At 53.5% G+C, this 15,539-nt stretch overlaps 2 protein-coding genes across 3 annotated transcripts in view; one reads left to right on the forward strand and one right to left on the reverse strand.

Moving 5' to 3' along the window:
• LOC127235630 (SCO-spondin) overlaps positions 1-7,050 on the reverse strand; it is a 52,585-nt gene extending 45,535 nt beyond the window's left edge. The window contains exons 1-12 of the mRNA XM_051202979.1: positions 6,997-7,050; positions 6,521-6,672; positions 3,921-4,103; positions 3,435-3,517; positions 3,091-3,270; positions 2,655-2,899; positions 2,469-2,568; positions 1,657-1,815; positions 1,439-1,518; positions 981-1,133; positions 513-684; positions 142-382 (exon numbers count right to left, since the gene is read on the reverse strand). Coding sequence (XP_051058936.1) covers positions 142-382; positions 513-684; positions 981-1,133; positions 1,439-1,518; positions 1,657-1,815; positions 2,469-2,568; positions 2,655-2,899; positions 3,091-3,270; positions 3,435-3,517; positions 3,921-4,103; positions 6,521-6,672; positions 6,997-7,050 — 1,802 coding nt within the window. The remainder of the gene's footprint in view (positions 1-141; positions 383-512; positions 685-980; positions 1,134-1,438; positions 1,519-1,656; positions 1,816-2,468; positions 2,569-2,654; positions 2,900-3,090; positions 3,271-3,434; positions 3,518-3,920; positions 4,104-6,520; positions 6,673-6,996) is intronic.
• On the forward strand, positions 6,853-14,836 carry Znf467 (zinc finger protein 467). 2 transcript variants are annotated; one of them, XM_051202866.1, is made up of 5 exons: positions 6,853-7,346; positions 9,122-9,199; positions 9,835-9,948; positions 10,619-10,732; positions 13,002-14,836. In XM_051202866.1, the coding sequence occupies exons 2-5, from the start codon at positions 9,166-9,168 to the stop codon at positions 14,510-14,512; spliced, it is 1,773 nt and encodes a 590-aa protein (XP_051058823.1). In that variant the 5' UTR covers positions 6,853-7,346; positions 9,122-9,165; the 3' UTR covers positions 14,513-14,836. The 2 variants fall into 2 exon arrangements, with proteins under 2 accessions (XP_051058823.1, XP_051058824.1); XM_051202867.1 differs by lacking the exon at positions 6,853-7,346 and adding an exon at positions 8,314-8,401.
• Positions 14,837-15,539: the final 703 nt, after the last annotated feature.

The following is a 15,539-nucleotide window of genomic DNA, read 5'->3' on the forward strand; positions in this document are numbered from 1 at the left end:
CCACCATTAGAACTGGATAGTCTTTAATCATACCAGAAAACATCACAGAATGCACTGGTTATTTGGAAGTGCAGATCTCAGAGACAGCATAAAGAAAAGTATCAGACAATACTACATGTCCACCAGAGCCCAAAGACCCACCAAGGGTTGCACAGCTGGTTCACAATGTCACCAGGGGCATAGCGCTGGCGTCGGTGGTAGCAGGGGCAATGGGCAGCAGGTACACAGCGGGCACCATCCCAAAAGAGGCTGTCGGGGCACTCACAGCCACTCACACACTCTTTCCCACAAGACCCCTCCTCTCCCTGGGCTACTGCTGAGCAGCTGGGTGGGCAGGATGAGACACAATCAGAGTAGAGCTGCCCCCCTGGGCACAGGCGTTCTGTGGGAACAAAAAATGTTCTGTGAAGGTTTGGCCTTGAAAACCCAATAGGCCATGGGAGACAGCCAGGCCCTCAGGACCAGGCCACTCAAGGGTCTTGGTTAGTTTGGGGTGGGCACACCCAGCATACCACAGAAGCCAGGCTTCCTCCAGTGCACATAGATATGATGTCTGGCACAGGCCTGGGCATAGTTGGCAAAGGTGGCACACACAGCTTCCTGCTGTCCCTCTGAGCCATTGCCTTCTCTGGCTCCAATACAGTAGGCCAAGAGGCAGGTCTCATGGTACTCATCCAGGGGGACCTGTAGGGAAGGGACATTTTCAGCGAGCAAATGACTTTCCCCACCAATATCTCCTGCCTCCTCTTCCTTTAATCCCAACTTGAAACCAAACATAGTAAGTCTGGAAGGGGCCTCAACAGTCACAACAACAGCCACCTTGTTCTCAGAGGCAAAACCAAAGAGAGGAGGTGACTGATGACCCAGTGCATCTAATGGCAGGGTCCGATCATCCAGCTGGCACCTCTCTAGCATCCACTAGCCCCTACAGAATCCTCCCTCCAGGGCTGGGCTGGTCATCACCTCCATCCCACCCATACCTGGGCATGACATTGCCAGAAAGGATCCTCCAGCAATTGGTGGCATATATCCTGGGCTTGAGCTTGAAGTTTGCCAGCTTCCGAGCCTGTCTGTGTACCTTGCAGGATACCCTCACAGCCCTGGGCCACCTCCACTGCATCCAGACACCCAGGCTGAGGATAGATCCAGGCCAGGGCATTGGCAGGGACATTAGCCAGTAAAACAGGAAAGCGGTTGCTACCCTCATAGTTGTCTCACTGTCATTCTGGGCTATGGATGGTAGCAAAGTGACAAGCCCAGACCAGAGAAAGAGGAACCAGGGTAGGTCAGCTAGACAGAGCTGGCCACATCGGAAGGACCTCTAGGACCTCTAGGGAGTTATCACACAGCAGTTACCAGACTCCCTATGGGACCTGGAACCTGTGTGCTCTTCCTGAAGACCCCAGAAAAACAGTGGGAAGGTAGGAAGCAGTCTCACCTCATAGCCAGGGAGCCTCCATGAATTCCCAAAGGTAGCAGCTAGCATAGCCAGTCCCCCTTCTGGCTCCACAAAGTCATCTGAGGAAGTTTGAGGCTAGTGTCAGACCTGCAGTCCTATGTCTTGCTCCCTTCCCTTCCCTCCTTCCCTCCCTCGCTCCATCTCACCCTCCTTTCCTCCCTCCATCTACTAGCTACACCAAGCCACACCACACATACCCTCTGGCTGGCCATTGTAAAGCCCACAGAGGCCCTGTGTCCGTCCCCAGAACTCATGGTCCACGGAAATGGAGATGGAACTGGACCTGTCCAGTCTCACAACAACCCCTAGGCCCCCAGAGAGCACCAGCCAGTCCCCCTGCCACTGTAGGCTCATCCCTGGGAAGAGGACAGGGTCATTCAGTCTCAAGGGTCATACTCCCTCTTGTCACAGCAGAGCCTAAACTGCCTAAGGAAAGAATTCACACAAATTTACAAGCTGCACTATGGTTTTCCTGCTGTGACTGCTATCTTGAAAGAGTAAACTACAACACACACACACACACACACACACACACACACTATATCCACACCACACATAACTATATACACAATCAACTCACACCACGTATACACATACAATACACATACCTTATACACAATCCACACGCCACAACACACTACCTATACCACATACCTCACAGTATACATACACACATACCATACTTCTACAAGACAATACATGCATATAATAATACACTCCACCCACCCACTCACCCATACCATACAGACACATTCACACTTAACCCCAGTGTCCTATCTCAGCCATGATGAGGCTTTCATAAGGAAGTGGGGAAACTGAGGCTCAAGGCAGTTGAACAAAGTGACTTGCCCAAGCCACAGTTGAAGGCACTAGGGAGGGGTGAGCCAGGCTTGTGTCTTCCTGTCTTCCTGACCGTGAACTTTCAAAAGCTTCCCAACAGTATTCAGGGGGACATAGCAGCTCTGCCCCAGCCTGTCACCCTGCCCCACAGGAGGAAAGGAGCCCTCACCATGGAGCAGCCGAGGCTCTCCAACAGGCACTGGCTGGCCCTCCACAGAGACCTCTCCATCTTGGATCAACACTTCCTCAGGGCCCATCATCACTTGAACCTGAGAGTAAGCAGTGGACCAGATGTGTAACTCTCCCCCCTACCATGTCCAGACCTTCCCTGGGGTCATCTCTCTCCCTTCCTCACCAGCCAACAGAGCCTAGGCTGGGGACAGTGAACCCTAGGTCTGAGGTGGACAGCCCAGGTGGAATCCACAGCACCAGCTAGCAAGTAGGTACACTGGCCTAGGAAGTGATAGTGACGGCCATCGAAGGTTTGGTAGTGGAAGCCGGACCAGGTGGAACAGGTGGCTGAGAGACGCTGGCGCTGGCTCCAGAGCTGGCCTACAGCCCCTGCTAGAGGCTGCAGAAGGGCTTCAGAGGAAGCATTGCCTGAACAAGATACATCATATGTGAGCCTCTAAATGCACGGACACAGTTCCCAGCACAGCAGCAGATAGGACAGAAGGGCATGGCCCCTCTGGAGAGACCATAGGAGTAGCCAGGGCTTGTAGGAAAGACCCAGAACTCTCAAGGAAAAGAGTGAGGGTGAGGGTCCCCAAGATTGGAGACTGTAGACCCACCTGGGTGGTACTGATCAGAACAGCTGAGGCACATCTGGGAGCTGCTGTCCCACCAGCTGTGTCCTGAGGGTTGGGCACAGCATTCTTCCAGGCTTCCTGCCGAAGAATTAGCTGAGCTTGCTACAGGTTGGCACTGCCATGTGACAAAACAGTGGCCTTTAGGGCTGGCTTCAGCAAGGGCTGTGGTAGAAGACGATGGGACACACTGTCATTATCTGGGTGGTCTGGAGAGCACAACCAGATCTGCTGTGTCCTCAAGAAATCTGTCACCTGTGCTACATCACAGATAGGCTCCCTTTCACAGCCACTATCCCAGAAGGTGCCCATCCTGCTTGGGTACTTACCATCAGTACAGTGAGGACCCCCCCATCCTGGACAGCAAGCCCTCACCGTCCGGTTCCAAGTAGCAGGCCGAGTTTCTGGGGGTCTGCCCCCACCATACAAGGGGAAGCAGGGGGAGATGATAATATTCAGCGGAGTCCCACCACAAGGCAAGACTTAAGGCCTTAGGTCTGCTTAACTATTCTGAGGTGTCCTGTTAGGTAATTCTCCCCCCCCACCTTAATTTCTTCAAATGAAAAGCAAGAATTAGTGCTGAGAAGCAGAAGGAACAAATGGCACACCTCTCCTTGCCACACAGTGCCCACCGTGGTCCCCTCTCATCCACCCACATCATCTCTCCCAAGCCTTCCTTGAACCCAGCTAGAACCTGTTTCCCAAAGGCCTGCTGCCTGTTGCACCAGTCCCTCCCAGCCCCCCCCCCCAGGATGTCCTGTCGTCACTTGTCCCTTCCTGACCAGCAGACAGCCCAGGTTCTGACCCCCACTCACTTGTAGATGGCACAGAGCCCAAGTGCTGGGGGCCTGGTGAGCCCTACATGATCACTCCAGGGCAAGTCCAGCCTCCAGCCTAGACGGATATAATGGTACAAACTGGTGCAGGGTACCAGGTCCTCCTGACGAGGAGTTACTTCCTCTTCCATGTGGATGGTCTCTGTCTGCTCACACCACCATCTGTCCATGGAAAGGGGAGCACAAGTACCAATATTGTCCCCTCTGTCACCAAGAAGCTCTGCACTATGAATAAAAGCCCCCAAGGACTGTCGGGAGAAGTACTTAAGGGTGGATTGAAGTGCTCAAATTAGAGTCTGGAGTTCCAGAAGGTGCCTAGGCTTAGGCAGGAAAAAGAATCTTATTGGGAGAGCCCCCATGAACTGCTTACCCATTAGTCAGAGTCCATAGCATCCCGAAGAGAAGGGAAGGGAGCAGCATAGCGCCCACCCCAGGTCACCTTTGAGAGAACCTGTGGCTTGGACTTGGGCAGTGCTGCTACAGGAGAACAGAAAGGACAGCACTGGTCCCCTGCCCCACACTGAGGTCAGTCTGTTCAGGGTTCTTCACAAGGGGAGATTTTATTCCAGCTTCTTGCCTCTGGGTACCAGCTGCCCAGAACAAGATTGGATCTTCCTATGGTATCCCTTCAGAAGCCAACTCTCTCTGGAAACAGACCCAATCACACCCCTCCGTGTGTGTGTGTGTGTGTGTGTGTTGGGGTTAAAGCTTGAGCCCCTGGTTTTCTACACTTTCAAGCATTACCGCAAATTAATGTATGAATTTGGTCAAGGCATGTTCCTCTTCTGGGCGTCTGCTTCCTTACCAGTACAAACTTCAGGGACTTCCCAGAGATGGGACTCAATAAGCTCTTTGAACTTACAGGTGGGAAGATTTTTCTGAGGGAAGGTCTTTCCAGCCTTCCAAAACAGCAGGCAGGACTGGAGCGATAGCTCAGTGGTTAGAACAATTGCTATTCTTGTAGAGGACCCAGATTTGGTTCCCAGCACCAACACAGTGGCTCACAACCATGCAAAGCTCTAGTTCCAGGGGATCCAAAGCCTCTCCCACCCTCAGCAGCAACAGCAACAGACAACATGTAGCAAACATACATACATATATATATATATTTATATAGGCAAAAAATACATAAAACATACATAAAATAAATCACTGTCTTTATTATGCTCTTCCTTTCTCTGTCCCTTCTCAGGCCAAGTGCCCAGGAAGAGAGAGCAGGATAGTAGCACACCCAAGTAAGTGAAGGCAACCTGACAAAGTAAATAAACCCTTCCTCAGGGAGTCAGGAGTTTTATGGGGGGATGGGGTATTTATTTGTACAAGGTGGTTGGGGCCATTTGGTCCCAAGGCATCCAGAAGATGGAAAAGATCTAGGAAGATGGGAAGGGGAGAGAGGTGGAATAGGACTGGGCACTTGCTCTCCCTGCCCCAGACTGGAGCTGAGCTGAGCCGGATGAAATAAACCCAGTGTCCGGTTCAGAGGAGGCAGCTGCATGCTCCACAAGCAAATCCTGGTTACATCCTGGTTACAGTAGACCTCCAAGGCCACTGGGGCTGGAATGCAGCTGGACCTGAAACTCTGAACTCTTTCATTTCATAATGAAATGAGGTCCCACTGGGCACAGTTGGCCTGGGTATTCCTTCTTCTGAGCCTACTATTGGGCCTGCAGCCAAAAGAGGGCCCAGTACAGGCCCTCTAGTTGCTTCCAGATAGCTAGTGTTGGTGCCTGAGAGTTGAGTTGAGTCCTGGAAAAAGGTCCGGGGTCTGTCATGGGCACAAGGCCCTTCTAACTTCTCTCATACTCTCACTGGCCACTGCTCCTTCATATCCTACCCTCGTGGATTGCAGTTCTCAAAGCCCATTCTTGCTCACGCAGAGGCACACACACACTCTGCCCCTAAGCCACTTGCAGTCAGTGAGCATCCAGGTATTAGAAGTTTTTTGCATCTTGAGTTACAGGACCTCATCCTTCCTATCGCCATTGTTCCAGACCTCATTCTAACCACCTGTAAAACTTGAGGACATCCCTGCTGCATCCTGTTAAGGTCAACCTTGGGTCATTGTGTCCTGATTCTACAGGTGTCACCAATCCTTGAGACAGGGTGCCATAACCAAGGATCTTGTCCTGCCCATGAGGGCCATTCAATTGTCTCCTCTTCTCAGACTCTCCCAGCTTTGTTCTGCAACTTGGCTGACAACGGAAGCTTGGACTCGGGAGAATATAATTTGCATGTGCCCTTTTCCTTACAGGGGCAAGCAGACGGAAGTGGGGGCCCATGGGAGTTTGCAAAAAGAACACAGGGCATGGACTAGCCTCCTGGATTTTTGTTTCATGACAGGAGAGGTGGGTGGATAAGGCCTAGGTATACATGCATCCATGAACAAGGACAGGCGGTGGAAGAGGTCTGGGGAGAGAAGTACAAACCTAAGGCCAGGAGGTTTACTTTGCCAAGGACCCCCTCCCAAGCCTGCGCCTAGCTTCACCCCTAGCAACCTCCATGCCTGCCCAACCTTCTCTGTCCCGGACTTGGTTCAACTTCTCCCCATTTTCTACTTTGTGATCCTTAGCTCTCTCAACCTGGTCCCTAGCCCACGCAGCGGGTCTCGGATGCTGTCCTCTGGTTTGGGTGGATCCTGGCGGAGAGTTTCCCTAACAGTTTCTCCCAATCTCTGCCGGCCAGACAGTCTCCCGTGGGACCGCAGCGAAACCACATACTGGGCTGGCACCGTCTATTTAGAAGACAGCAGTGCACACAACTACTCTCCTCCCCAAACACGCCCCCTCCTCTCCCTGCTCCCCCCAACTCTTCACCACCATCACTCCGTTCGGCGCCCCACCTTTCCCCAGCTCCTCCCTCCTAGGCTGCGAGCACCCTCCCTCCTAGCCCTAATGCCCTTCCTCCCTAGCCTCCTATTCTCCTCTCCCCTCTTCCCTTCCCCAGTCCTAAGCTCCCACTTTCCATCTCACCCCTCTAGGCATCTTGCCTTCAGACCGTCACCTGCCTATTGGTGCACCCATCCGCGACGGGTCTCTTGAAGACCCTTGGCCCCTACCTCCTTAGTCTGGTGCCCCGGGGCAGCGCTCCTGGTTCCCGGGTTCCTTTCCATCACCCGCAACGCTGCCCCACACCCTCTCCCTCCGCGTCTTTCCTTCCCCTCCCCGCGAAGTTTCAGGGCTGTCAGTCCCGGAGTCTTTCAGGCAGCCCGCACCCAAGCGGCAGGCAGCGGGCGCCATTGTGCACACTCGGCCGCCTGGGACCGGAGGCCCGGGCGCCTGGGTCCCCGAAGCGGGCCGCGGCACCTAGCCGCAGGAGCCCGCCAGGTAAGGACAACGGAGGTTCCTGGGCAGGCGTCTCCGCCCGCCATCCAAAAGGAGCTTTGCCGACGCTACCGGCCCGCGGCAGGTGACAGCCCCCGGGGAAAGAGCGCGCTGACGAGGGTGTGGGGGAGGGGCAGGGGTCAGAGGAGGGAGGGAAAGGAGTGAGGAGGGAGGGTCCCGGAGCAGAGGGCGAGACTGGAGAACCCAAGGGGAGGGCAAGGAGTGGGGGAGAGGCCCGGTGGGAGCAGGTGGGAAGGGGGAGGGAGGGGCCTGCCTGGAGGATCCCGAGAAGGAGTGGGGTTCCTGGGACAGAGTGTAGGAGGAGGGGTCCAGAGCGCAGGGCCGGGAAACGGGGCGCAGGGGATGGGGCCTCTCGGGAGCGAAGGACGCTGACAGGTGAGCCTAGAACAGGGCAGGGGACCGGGACCCGGAGTGACTCCCGGAGGTCTAACGGGGGCGGGGATGGGGGGGCGGTCTGGTCAGGAGGAAAACTCCGGAGAGGGTGAGAAGTCAGTGAGGAGCAGAAATGGGCACCAGAGTCACTGAGGGAGGTGTGTTGGGAAGAAAGGGGGATGGGGAGGGGCAGAGTAGGGAGTAGGTCCAGAGACCGAGAGATTAGCTCCGATTCCCCCGGGGTGGGGGGGCGTGAGACCTGGAAGCAAGGGAGCAGTCCGGGAGGGGGAGGGGAAGAACAAGGCTGGGGACGGGGAGGTGAGGAAAGCGGAGCCGGAGCTTGCAGGGAAGGCAGAGGGGGAAGGGAGGCGGGGGCCGCTGAGGGGAAGGAGAGCTGCAGGAGGGAGGGAAGCCGAGGGGAGGATGGTGTGGGGGAGGGGGAGGGAACCGAGGAGAGGAAAGAAGGAAAAGAAACCCGAGTGGGGGAGGAGAGGGGAGGGGCAAGCGGGTGGGGGAGAGCAGCTGAGACGGGGAGGGCGGGAGTTGGGGGAGGAAGGAAAAGAGGAGGGGGAAGGAAGGGAGAGAGTGCAGCAATGGGAAGGGGGTGGCGCGCGGAGAACTAGGCGGGCGGGCACAGGAGGAAGGGGGAGGGGAGCGCTGCCCAAGACTGCTGGGAGTGGACGGTCAGGGAAGGCGGTAGCTGCTGAGGGCCGATTCCACGGGGGCCCCAAGGGGTTGACCCGGCGGGTGCACGCTGGGAGGAGCCAAAGGGGCGGGGCAGTAGGAGGATCCCCAAAAGGCAGCCAGATTTGGTGGGGAGGGCGGAAGGGAGAGGGAGAGGGGAGGGGCAGAGGGAAGGCTGCCAGGGAGGGGGGAGGGGAGTCTATTGAAGGAGGGGCAGAGAACCGGTTGGAGGAGGAGCGGGGAAGTGCAAAATCGGGGAGTGACCTATTGTGGGGGTGTCCTAGCCTAGTTAGTCCTGTGGGGCTTGTGTGGCTTTGAGGTAGTAGTTTAAGGAGGGGAAGTTAGAGTCATTTACTACCTCTGCAAGGACTCTGCCCGACGACCCCCCATCCCTAAAGTGACACTATTCATGGCTGACTTCTGTTTGACTAGCTCCTGCTGTGATGGCTAGAGGTTCCACGTTCCCCCACCTTGTCTCCCACCCTCTATCCAGAGAATTAAGAGGTCCCTGTACTTCCCCAGCCAAAGACACAGGGCCTGCTGAGGGCCTTGAGGCTAGCTCTAAAGACTTGATAGGCAGGGACAAGAACTGATGTGTATAGCCAGCCAGAGTTTGCAGAGGGCTTCACTGCCCTTGGGCACCCATCTTCAGAAGGCTCTGCTCCAGATGCGTTTCCCCTGAGTTTTTCACCTTTGTCTGGGACATCACTTTGGTGCTCTTGGGGACAGCTGAGACCTATGTAGAAGCTGACAGGAAGAGTCTGAACAGGGCTGTCTTTTTAGGGTCTGGCCTGATCACCTAGGAGAGCCAGCCACTCCTGGTGGCCATGAGAGAGACCCTGGAGGCCCTGAACTCCTTGGGTGAGTGGGGACAAAGGAGCCAGGAGGGAGGGAGTTGTTAGGCATATATGGTGTAGGAGTGTCATCCTCAGGAGCTTACAATCCTGAGCCCTTGAGGGTCTGGAGAGATAGACATCTTTTTAAGTAACCATTATATGCCTCTGATCAAGCCAGGATGGTTATATTAGACTGTATGCATGGGATTCACAGAGGACTGGAAGCTAGAAACAACAAAAAACCCTCTACATTTATGTGTTTATTTATTGTGTTCTCTGTATTACATATACCTATATGGAGGCGATGAGAATTTTCCGAGTCTGTTATCTCCTGCCATGTGAGTTCTGGAAAGCAAATGCAGACCAATTGGTTTGATGGCAGTTACCTATATCCACTGAACCATCTCTCCAGCCTAGCACTGGGATTTAAATATTTTCTAGTTCAAAATATTCAATTTTCCTTTCTTTTTCCCCCACCCCCATTAAAGGGTGAAAAACTGAGGTGAACAACTGGTCAGGCTATTGGGGAGCTTGGGAATTCCTTTGAGCATGCAGATGGGAGTGACCCTTTTTCCCAAGCCAGCTGGGGAAATGCCCCATCTCTGATACCACTTCAATACTAGAAGTTTCATTTAATCTCATCCTTCTGCCTATATACAGGATTCTCAGTGGGACAGCCCCAGATGGCTCCCCAAAGTGATCCCAGGGATGGGTTCAGTAATGGCCAGGGGAAGATGTCATCAAAGGAAGAGAACACACTGCACTCATGCTCAGGTAATTGGGAACAATGGAGGTCTCAGGAAAGAATTCTCCTTCTTCCACAAGCCATCTATGAGGCACCTGCTCTGTGCTGGATGCTATTCTTGGACATTTGGAACACTTCGGGCACTAAATAGACCTAGGTTCCTCCCTTCGTGAAGCCTAATATTAGAGGGGGCAACAGACAGCCAACAAGAAATGTAAACATGGTTAAAGTTATAAACTACCTTAGAAGATGGAAAGTGCTGTAGGAGGGATAAAGCAAAAAAAAAAAAAAAAAAAAAAAAAAAAAAAAAAAGCAAGCAAACAAACAAAAACCCCCCAAACCGAGAGGGACCTAGATGGCTGCTGATGGGAAGAGGCAGGGATGCCTAAGGTAAGATCTAACCTGGCTTTTCACTATTGTCCCCCTCATGATTCACCTTGGAACTGGGAGGCCTAACTGCTCAAGTCAAAGGTGTTTTCTTACTTCCACCTCCTCATAAAACACAGAGTCCAGAAACTCCTCACAGTCGTGGCTCTTGTCCACTCTTTGGCCACCGGGAATTTGCCTTTGCAGGAATGACATAGGATAGAGTTCTTTGGGTGGGTGGGTGGGGGTTCAGGCTTGCTTCTTATTACCAATGGGGACTGTCTTCCTTTTGTGATGTTTCGGGAGTCCTCGGGGCATCCTCTTCTCTTCCAGGGCATGAGACCCCTTGCCAGAAAGAAGGTATCCACACGGAACAAGCTGAAGCTCCTTGCATGGGCAGCCAGGCCTGTACCCCACAGAAGGCCGAGCCTGTTGGCTCTGTCCCAGGTGAGTGAGTCTTCCTGATGCTGTAGAATCAGGCGAAGGGAGCAGGGACCAAGCAGGTTCCAGTGCTCCAGTCTCTGACCCCTTTCCTCTGTAGACTTTGAGAGCTCCAAAGGAGTTTCACATCTGTGGACAGTAGAATGTGAACAGAGGGTACTGAAGGGAAGTGCATCTCATTTTAACCCACTTCTAGAGGTCTCAACTTCCCTCACCATCTCCCCAGTTCATACATGTTGCTCTCTTGGATTATAATCGCCACAAAGATACAGGGAGTTCTCATCTGTTCTCTGCCTCTATTGTGTGTGTTCCTTTTCCCAAATCTCTGCTGATCTTCATGGTATCAGGGAGCCCAGTCTGTAGCCCCTTCCCCTGAGTCTAGTCATTAGCTCATCTCTCTCATTCCTCAGGCAATCACTCCCTGGTCCTACCTATCACTTCTTATCATCATCACCACTTGCTTGAACAACATCACTTACCCAACAAGGATTTATTTAGTGCCTGCTACACAAAGGTGTTGAGTGTAGTGGGAAAAGACAGGGCGTCTAGCTGCACACTGGTTTGCACCCTTGTTCTGCATTGACCTGCTGAATGCTCTTGGGTAGGATGTGTGTGTGTGTGTGGGGGGGGTGCTGTGTTCCCTCCAGGGGTGGTTTGTTCATCTATCATCAGGGTGACAGTAACTTCATGGCTGGTATGAACTTTATGACACAGCATGCACAGTGCCTCATCCATAGTTGGCCTCAAATAAATGGTCACAGAGCTGATTTTTGTCAGACACATAAAAACACTATTGGATACAAAATTAGAATTTAAGATGTCTCCCATCCAGAAGCTAAAATGTAGCTGGGATGCTGTTACTATGAGGCAGAACAAATAATTAAATCAACAATGCGTAGTCAAGGGGTTTTAATTAAGCACAGAAGCTAATGTTAACAGTAATTGCTATATGAATTTACTGTAAAGGAGCCCTATGTGCTGGATGTGTCAGAGTGTGGAATTGCTGCAAGTCGGGTGTGGGAGGGGGAGACAGTCTTGGTAGAGAAAAGACTTCCAGACTGAGAGCAGGAAAGGTGGTATATGACAGGTATAGTGAAAGACAAAGCCTCACACCTGGATGAGGGAAGCTGGGGTAGGTGTGTAGGAGCTCCGTGCAGCTAGAGGCTATGGCTGATTCTCCAGCAGAGAAGAAGAGCAAGTGACATAAGAGGTTAAGCAGACAGTGATTTGGAACCAGTGAGTTAGAAACTAGGAGTGAATGTAATCTGTATGTAATATGATCAAGGCTCAGGCTATGACAGTCTTTCAGGGCCAGACAGCACTCAGATCATGTGGCTCAACAGTTCTCAGGCAAGATTCACTGGGGCTGGTCAGGGATGGGAGTTTTAAAGGAAAGGGACAGAGTCCTCTGCATGCATGAATGCATTTTGTCAGAGTTCCCTAGGAGCTTGAATCTGCCCTTGGGCTGAAGCTCCCCTTGAGGCCTCTCCAAGCTTCTCCAGGCAGTGGATCACTCACCAGTGCCCCCAGCCAGCAAGCTCCAATCTGTCTCCACTTCCTTGTGCCTTGATCCTGTAAACTTCAGCCTCTTTCATAATGGGACTTCCCAGTCCACTACAGCAGGAGGCAGGGAGCTGAGCAGTGGGCACCCAAGGGAATGCAGTATGCAGCAGTAGAGGGGAGCACAGGGTGCCCCTGGTGCTTAGGGAGGAAGCAAAAGAAGAGGCACCAAGGTTCCAAGGTCATCCTGCCTCCGAAGGTTAAAGTTAGCTGGGGAGTAGGCCTGTGAAGGTCGGGTGTTTGGTTTTCACCAAACTATAGCCAGTTTGAAGGACCCTCAAGAAGGGCCGCTGAGCTGAAGATGAGAAACTGCTTCCAGGAACCCTGCTAGTTGGGATGGTGGCGCAGCCTCAGGATTGTGGAAGCCCAGAGAAAGCTAGAGGACAGAGGTGGGCAGTAGTCCCGTTCTGGAGGGAGTAGCGGGGGAGAGGGTGTCTACTCAGGATTCAAGAAAAAGTTCCTGAGTGCGGGAGCTGGCAACCTGAGAGAAAGGTGGGGCAGTGCTTGCCATTAGCATTGGCTGCAGAGGGAACGCAAAGAGGGTGAAAGAGGACTTTGGGGTTTACTGAGTCCCAGGAAACCTTGTGTAGGGTACAAAGAGGAGCCAGATTGCAGGGATACTGGAAGTGAGGAGCCTACTGGAAAATGAATGTGCCCATGGATAGGCTTTCAAAGATTTTTTTTTTTTTTTTTTTTTTTTTTTTTGACTGTTCAGGGGAGGAGTGGATGATTCGGAAGGTGAAGGTAGAGGATGAGGATCAGGAGGCAGAGGAGGTGGAATGGCCCCAGCATCTCTCCTTCCTTCCCAGTCCTTTTCCTGCTCCTGACTTGGGTCACCTGGCTGTTGCATACAAACTGGAGCCAGGGACTGCAGGGGCTCTAGGTGGGCTTGCACTGTCCGGATGGGCCCCGATCCCTGAAAAGCCTTATGGCTGTGAGGAATGTGAGCGGCGTTTCCGGGATCAGCTAACTCTGCGACTGCACCAGAGGTTGCACCGGGGCGAGGGTCCCTGTGCTTGCCCGGATTGTGGCCGCAGTTTCACGCAGCGCGCCCATATGCTTCTGCACCAACGCAGTCACCGCGGAGAGCGTCCCTTCCCGTGCTCCGAGTGTGATAAGCGTTTCAGCAAGAAGGCCCACCTGACCCGCCACCTGCGCACGCATACGGGCGAGCGGCCCTACCCATGCGCCGAGTGCGGCAAACGCTTCAGCCAGAAGATCCACCTAGGCTCGCACCAGAAAACCCACACCGGAGAGCGGCCCTTTCCCTGCACCGAATGCGAGAAGCGTTTTCGCAAGAAGACACATCTGATCCGTCACCAACGCATCCATACTGGCGAGAGGCCCTACCAATGCTCCCAGTGCACACGCAGCTTCACGCATAAGCAACACCTGGTGCGGCACCAGAGGGTACACGATGCTGCTAGCCGCACCCGGTCCTCTCCCGATGCTCCTGCCTCTCCCCATTCCCCCGCCCTGTCCCCTCCTGGGCCCAAGCCTTTCTCTTGTTCCCACTGCGGCCTGAGCTTTGGCTGGAAAAAGAACCTCGCCACCCACCAGAGTCTACATCTCACCGAGGGTCGCCCTTTTGGGTGCGATGAGTGTGCACTGGGCGCTGCCATAGATCCCGCCGCCACGGAGCCATCAGCTTGCGCTCCCCACGCTCCTGACTGTGATCCCGGATCGGGGCCCGTGGCGCCCCAGCGCACCATCTCGGTTGAGCGCTCCTTCTTGTGCCCCGACTGTGGCCGCGGCTTCGCTCACGGGCAGCACCTGGCCCGGCATAGGCGCGTGCACACGGGCGAAAGGCCCTTCGCCTGCGGGCAGTGTGGCCGCCGCTTCGGCTCTCGGCCCAATCTGGTCGCCCACTCCCGGGCCCATAGCGGCGCTAGGCCTTTTGCCTGTGCGCAGTGTGGCCGCCGCTTCAGTCGTAAATCTCACCTAGGCCGCCACCAGGCAGTGCACACAGGCAGCCGACCCTACGCTTGTGCCATCTGCGCCCGCTGCTTCAGCTCCAAAACTAACCTGGTCCGCCACCAGGCAATACATACGGGCTCTCGCCCCTTCTCCTGCTCGCAGTGCGCCAAGAGCTTCAGCCGCAAGACCCACCTTGTGAGGCACCAACGCATCCATGGAGAAGCGACCCTCCCAAACTCATCCTCTAACCTCTCAGCTCCAGCCTGGCCCAGTTCCTCTGAGGTTGTACCGCCCCCAATCTTCTTCTAAGCGGATTCTGACTCTTATCCTTCCTTTCCTAACATTTGGGAGACTCATGCCTAGATAGAGACTGTGGGCTTTCAACACTCAGACTTCGGTTGCTGCTGAAGTACCAGAACATGTGTCATCGTCCTTTCCATAAAGTTAAGAACTCTGAAAAGCATACTTAGCTCTTGACAGCCATGATAAAGAACATGGAGAGAACCCTTACATTGGAAATTGGTCGTTTCTGGGGATCAACTAGATCAAGGCGAGACTGGGCAGGAAACCACTACCTAAAGGGAATGAATAGCTATTTATGTACTTGAAGTTCATTAAAGTTCAAATCTGGAATTTCTAGAACTGCTAACTGAGAGTCAGGGGTGGAAAGCCTGCCATGTCCACTTACTGCTAACTCCTGTCAGTTCAGGGAAGTTAAGCTTAGCTGGCTGGCTGGCTTGTTCATCCCAACCAATGTGTAATTTGCCCAGATGCCAAACAACTACCCTGGTTCTCTGTCTCTCTCTCTCTCTCTCTCTCTCTCTCTGTGTGTGTGTGTATACATATATATATATATATATATATATATATATATATATATATATATATATTCTCAGAAATTTAACCATGGGAGGAGAGAGTGAGAACTAGAGGGGGCAAGCTGTCTATTGTTTTTGTGAGCCCAGCATTGCCACTCTGGGTACTGGGTCTCTGTACTACCTACTGGAGACCTTCAAGGGGCTTCCCAGAAGGCCTCTCACCTGCACCTACCTAGGAGGTGTGAAAGGAGGCATCAGTTGAACAGGCCATAAAGGTTGTTTCTACATCACACTTCTCCACCAGTTCTGGTGAGGAGTGCTCACGTATGGAGGCGCTGCAATTGTACACACCCAAATTGGGGAGTCAGATGTACTGGGGCTGACTGGCTAGTAGTGACAGGGAGGAGCAGGGGTGGTGGGGGATAAGTTTGGAGAGAACTATTTTGGAATTGACCTCTCCTCTGCCTCATGGGGGACTTGGAAGGAATTGATTACTCTCCCAGAACTTCAGTTTCTCA

This window comes from Phodopus roborovskii, unplaced genomic scaffold, assembly GCF_943737965.1.
Source record: "Phodopus roborovskii unplaced genomic scaffold, PHOROB, whole genome shotgun sequence".
Classification (NCBI taxonomy): Eukaryota; Metazoa; Chordata; class Mammalia; order Rodentia; family Cricetidae; genus Phodopus; species Phodopus roborovskii.

Bases quoted from the DNA above. Each gene is read 5' to 3' on its own strand.
- Znf467 (XM_051202866.1), top strand. From the start codon at position 9,166: ATGAGAGAGACCCTGGAGGCCCTGAACTCCTTGG. The intron at 9,949-10,618 runs GTAATTGGGAAC...CTTCTCTTCCAG, and splicing joins CACACTGCACTCATGCTCAG to GGCATGAGACCCCTTGCCAG. The intron at 10,733-13,001 runs GTGAGTGAGTCT...TTGACTGTTCAG, and splicing joins GCCTGTTGGCTCTGTCCCAG to GGGAGGAGTGGATGATTCGG.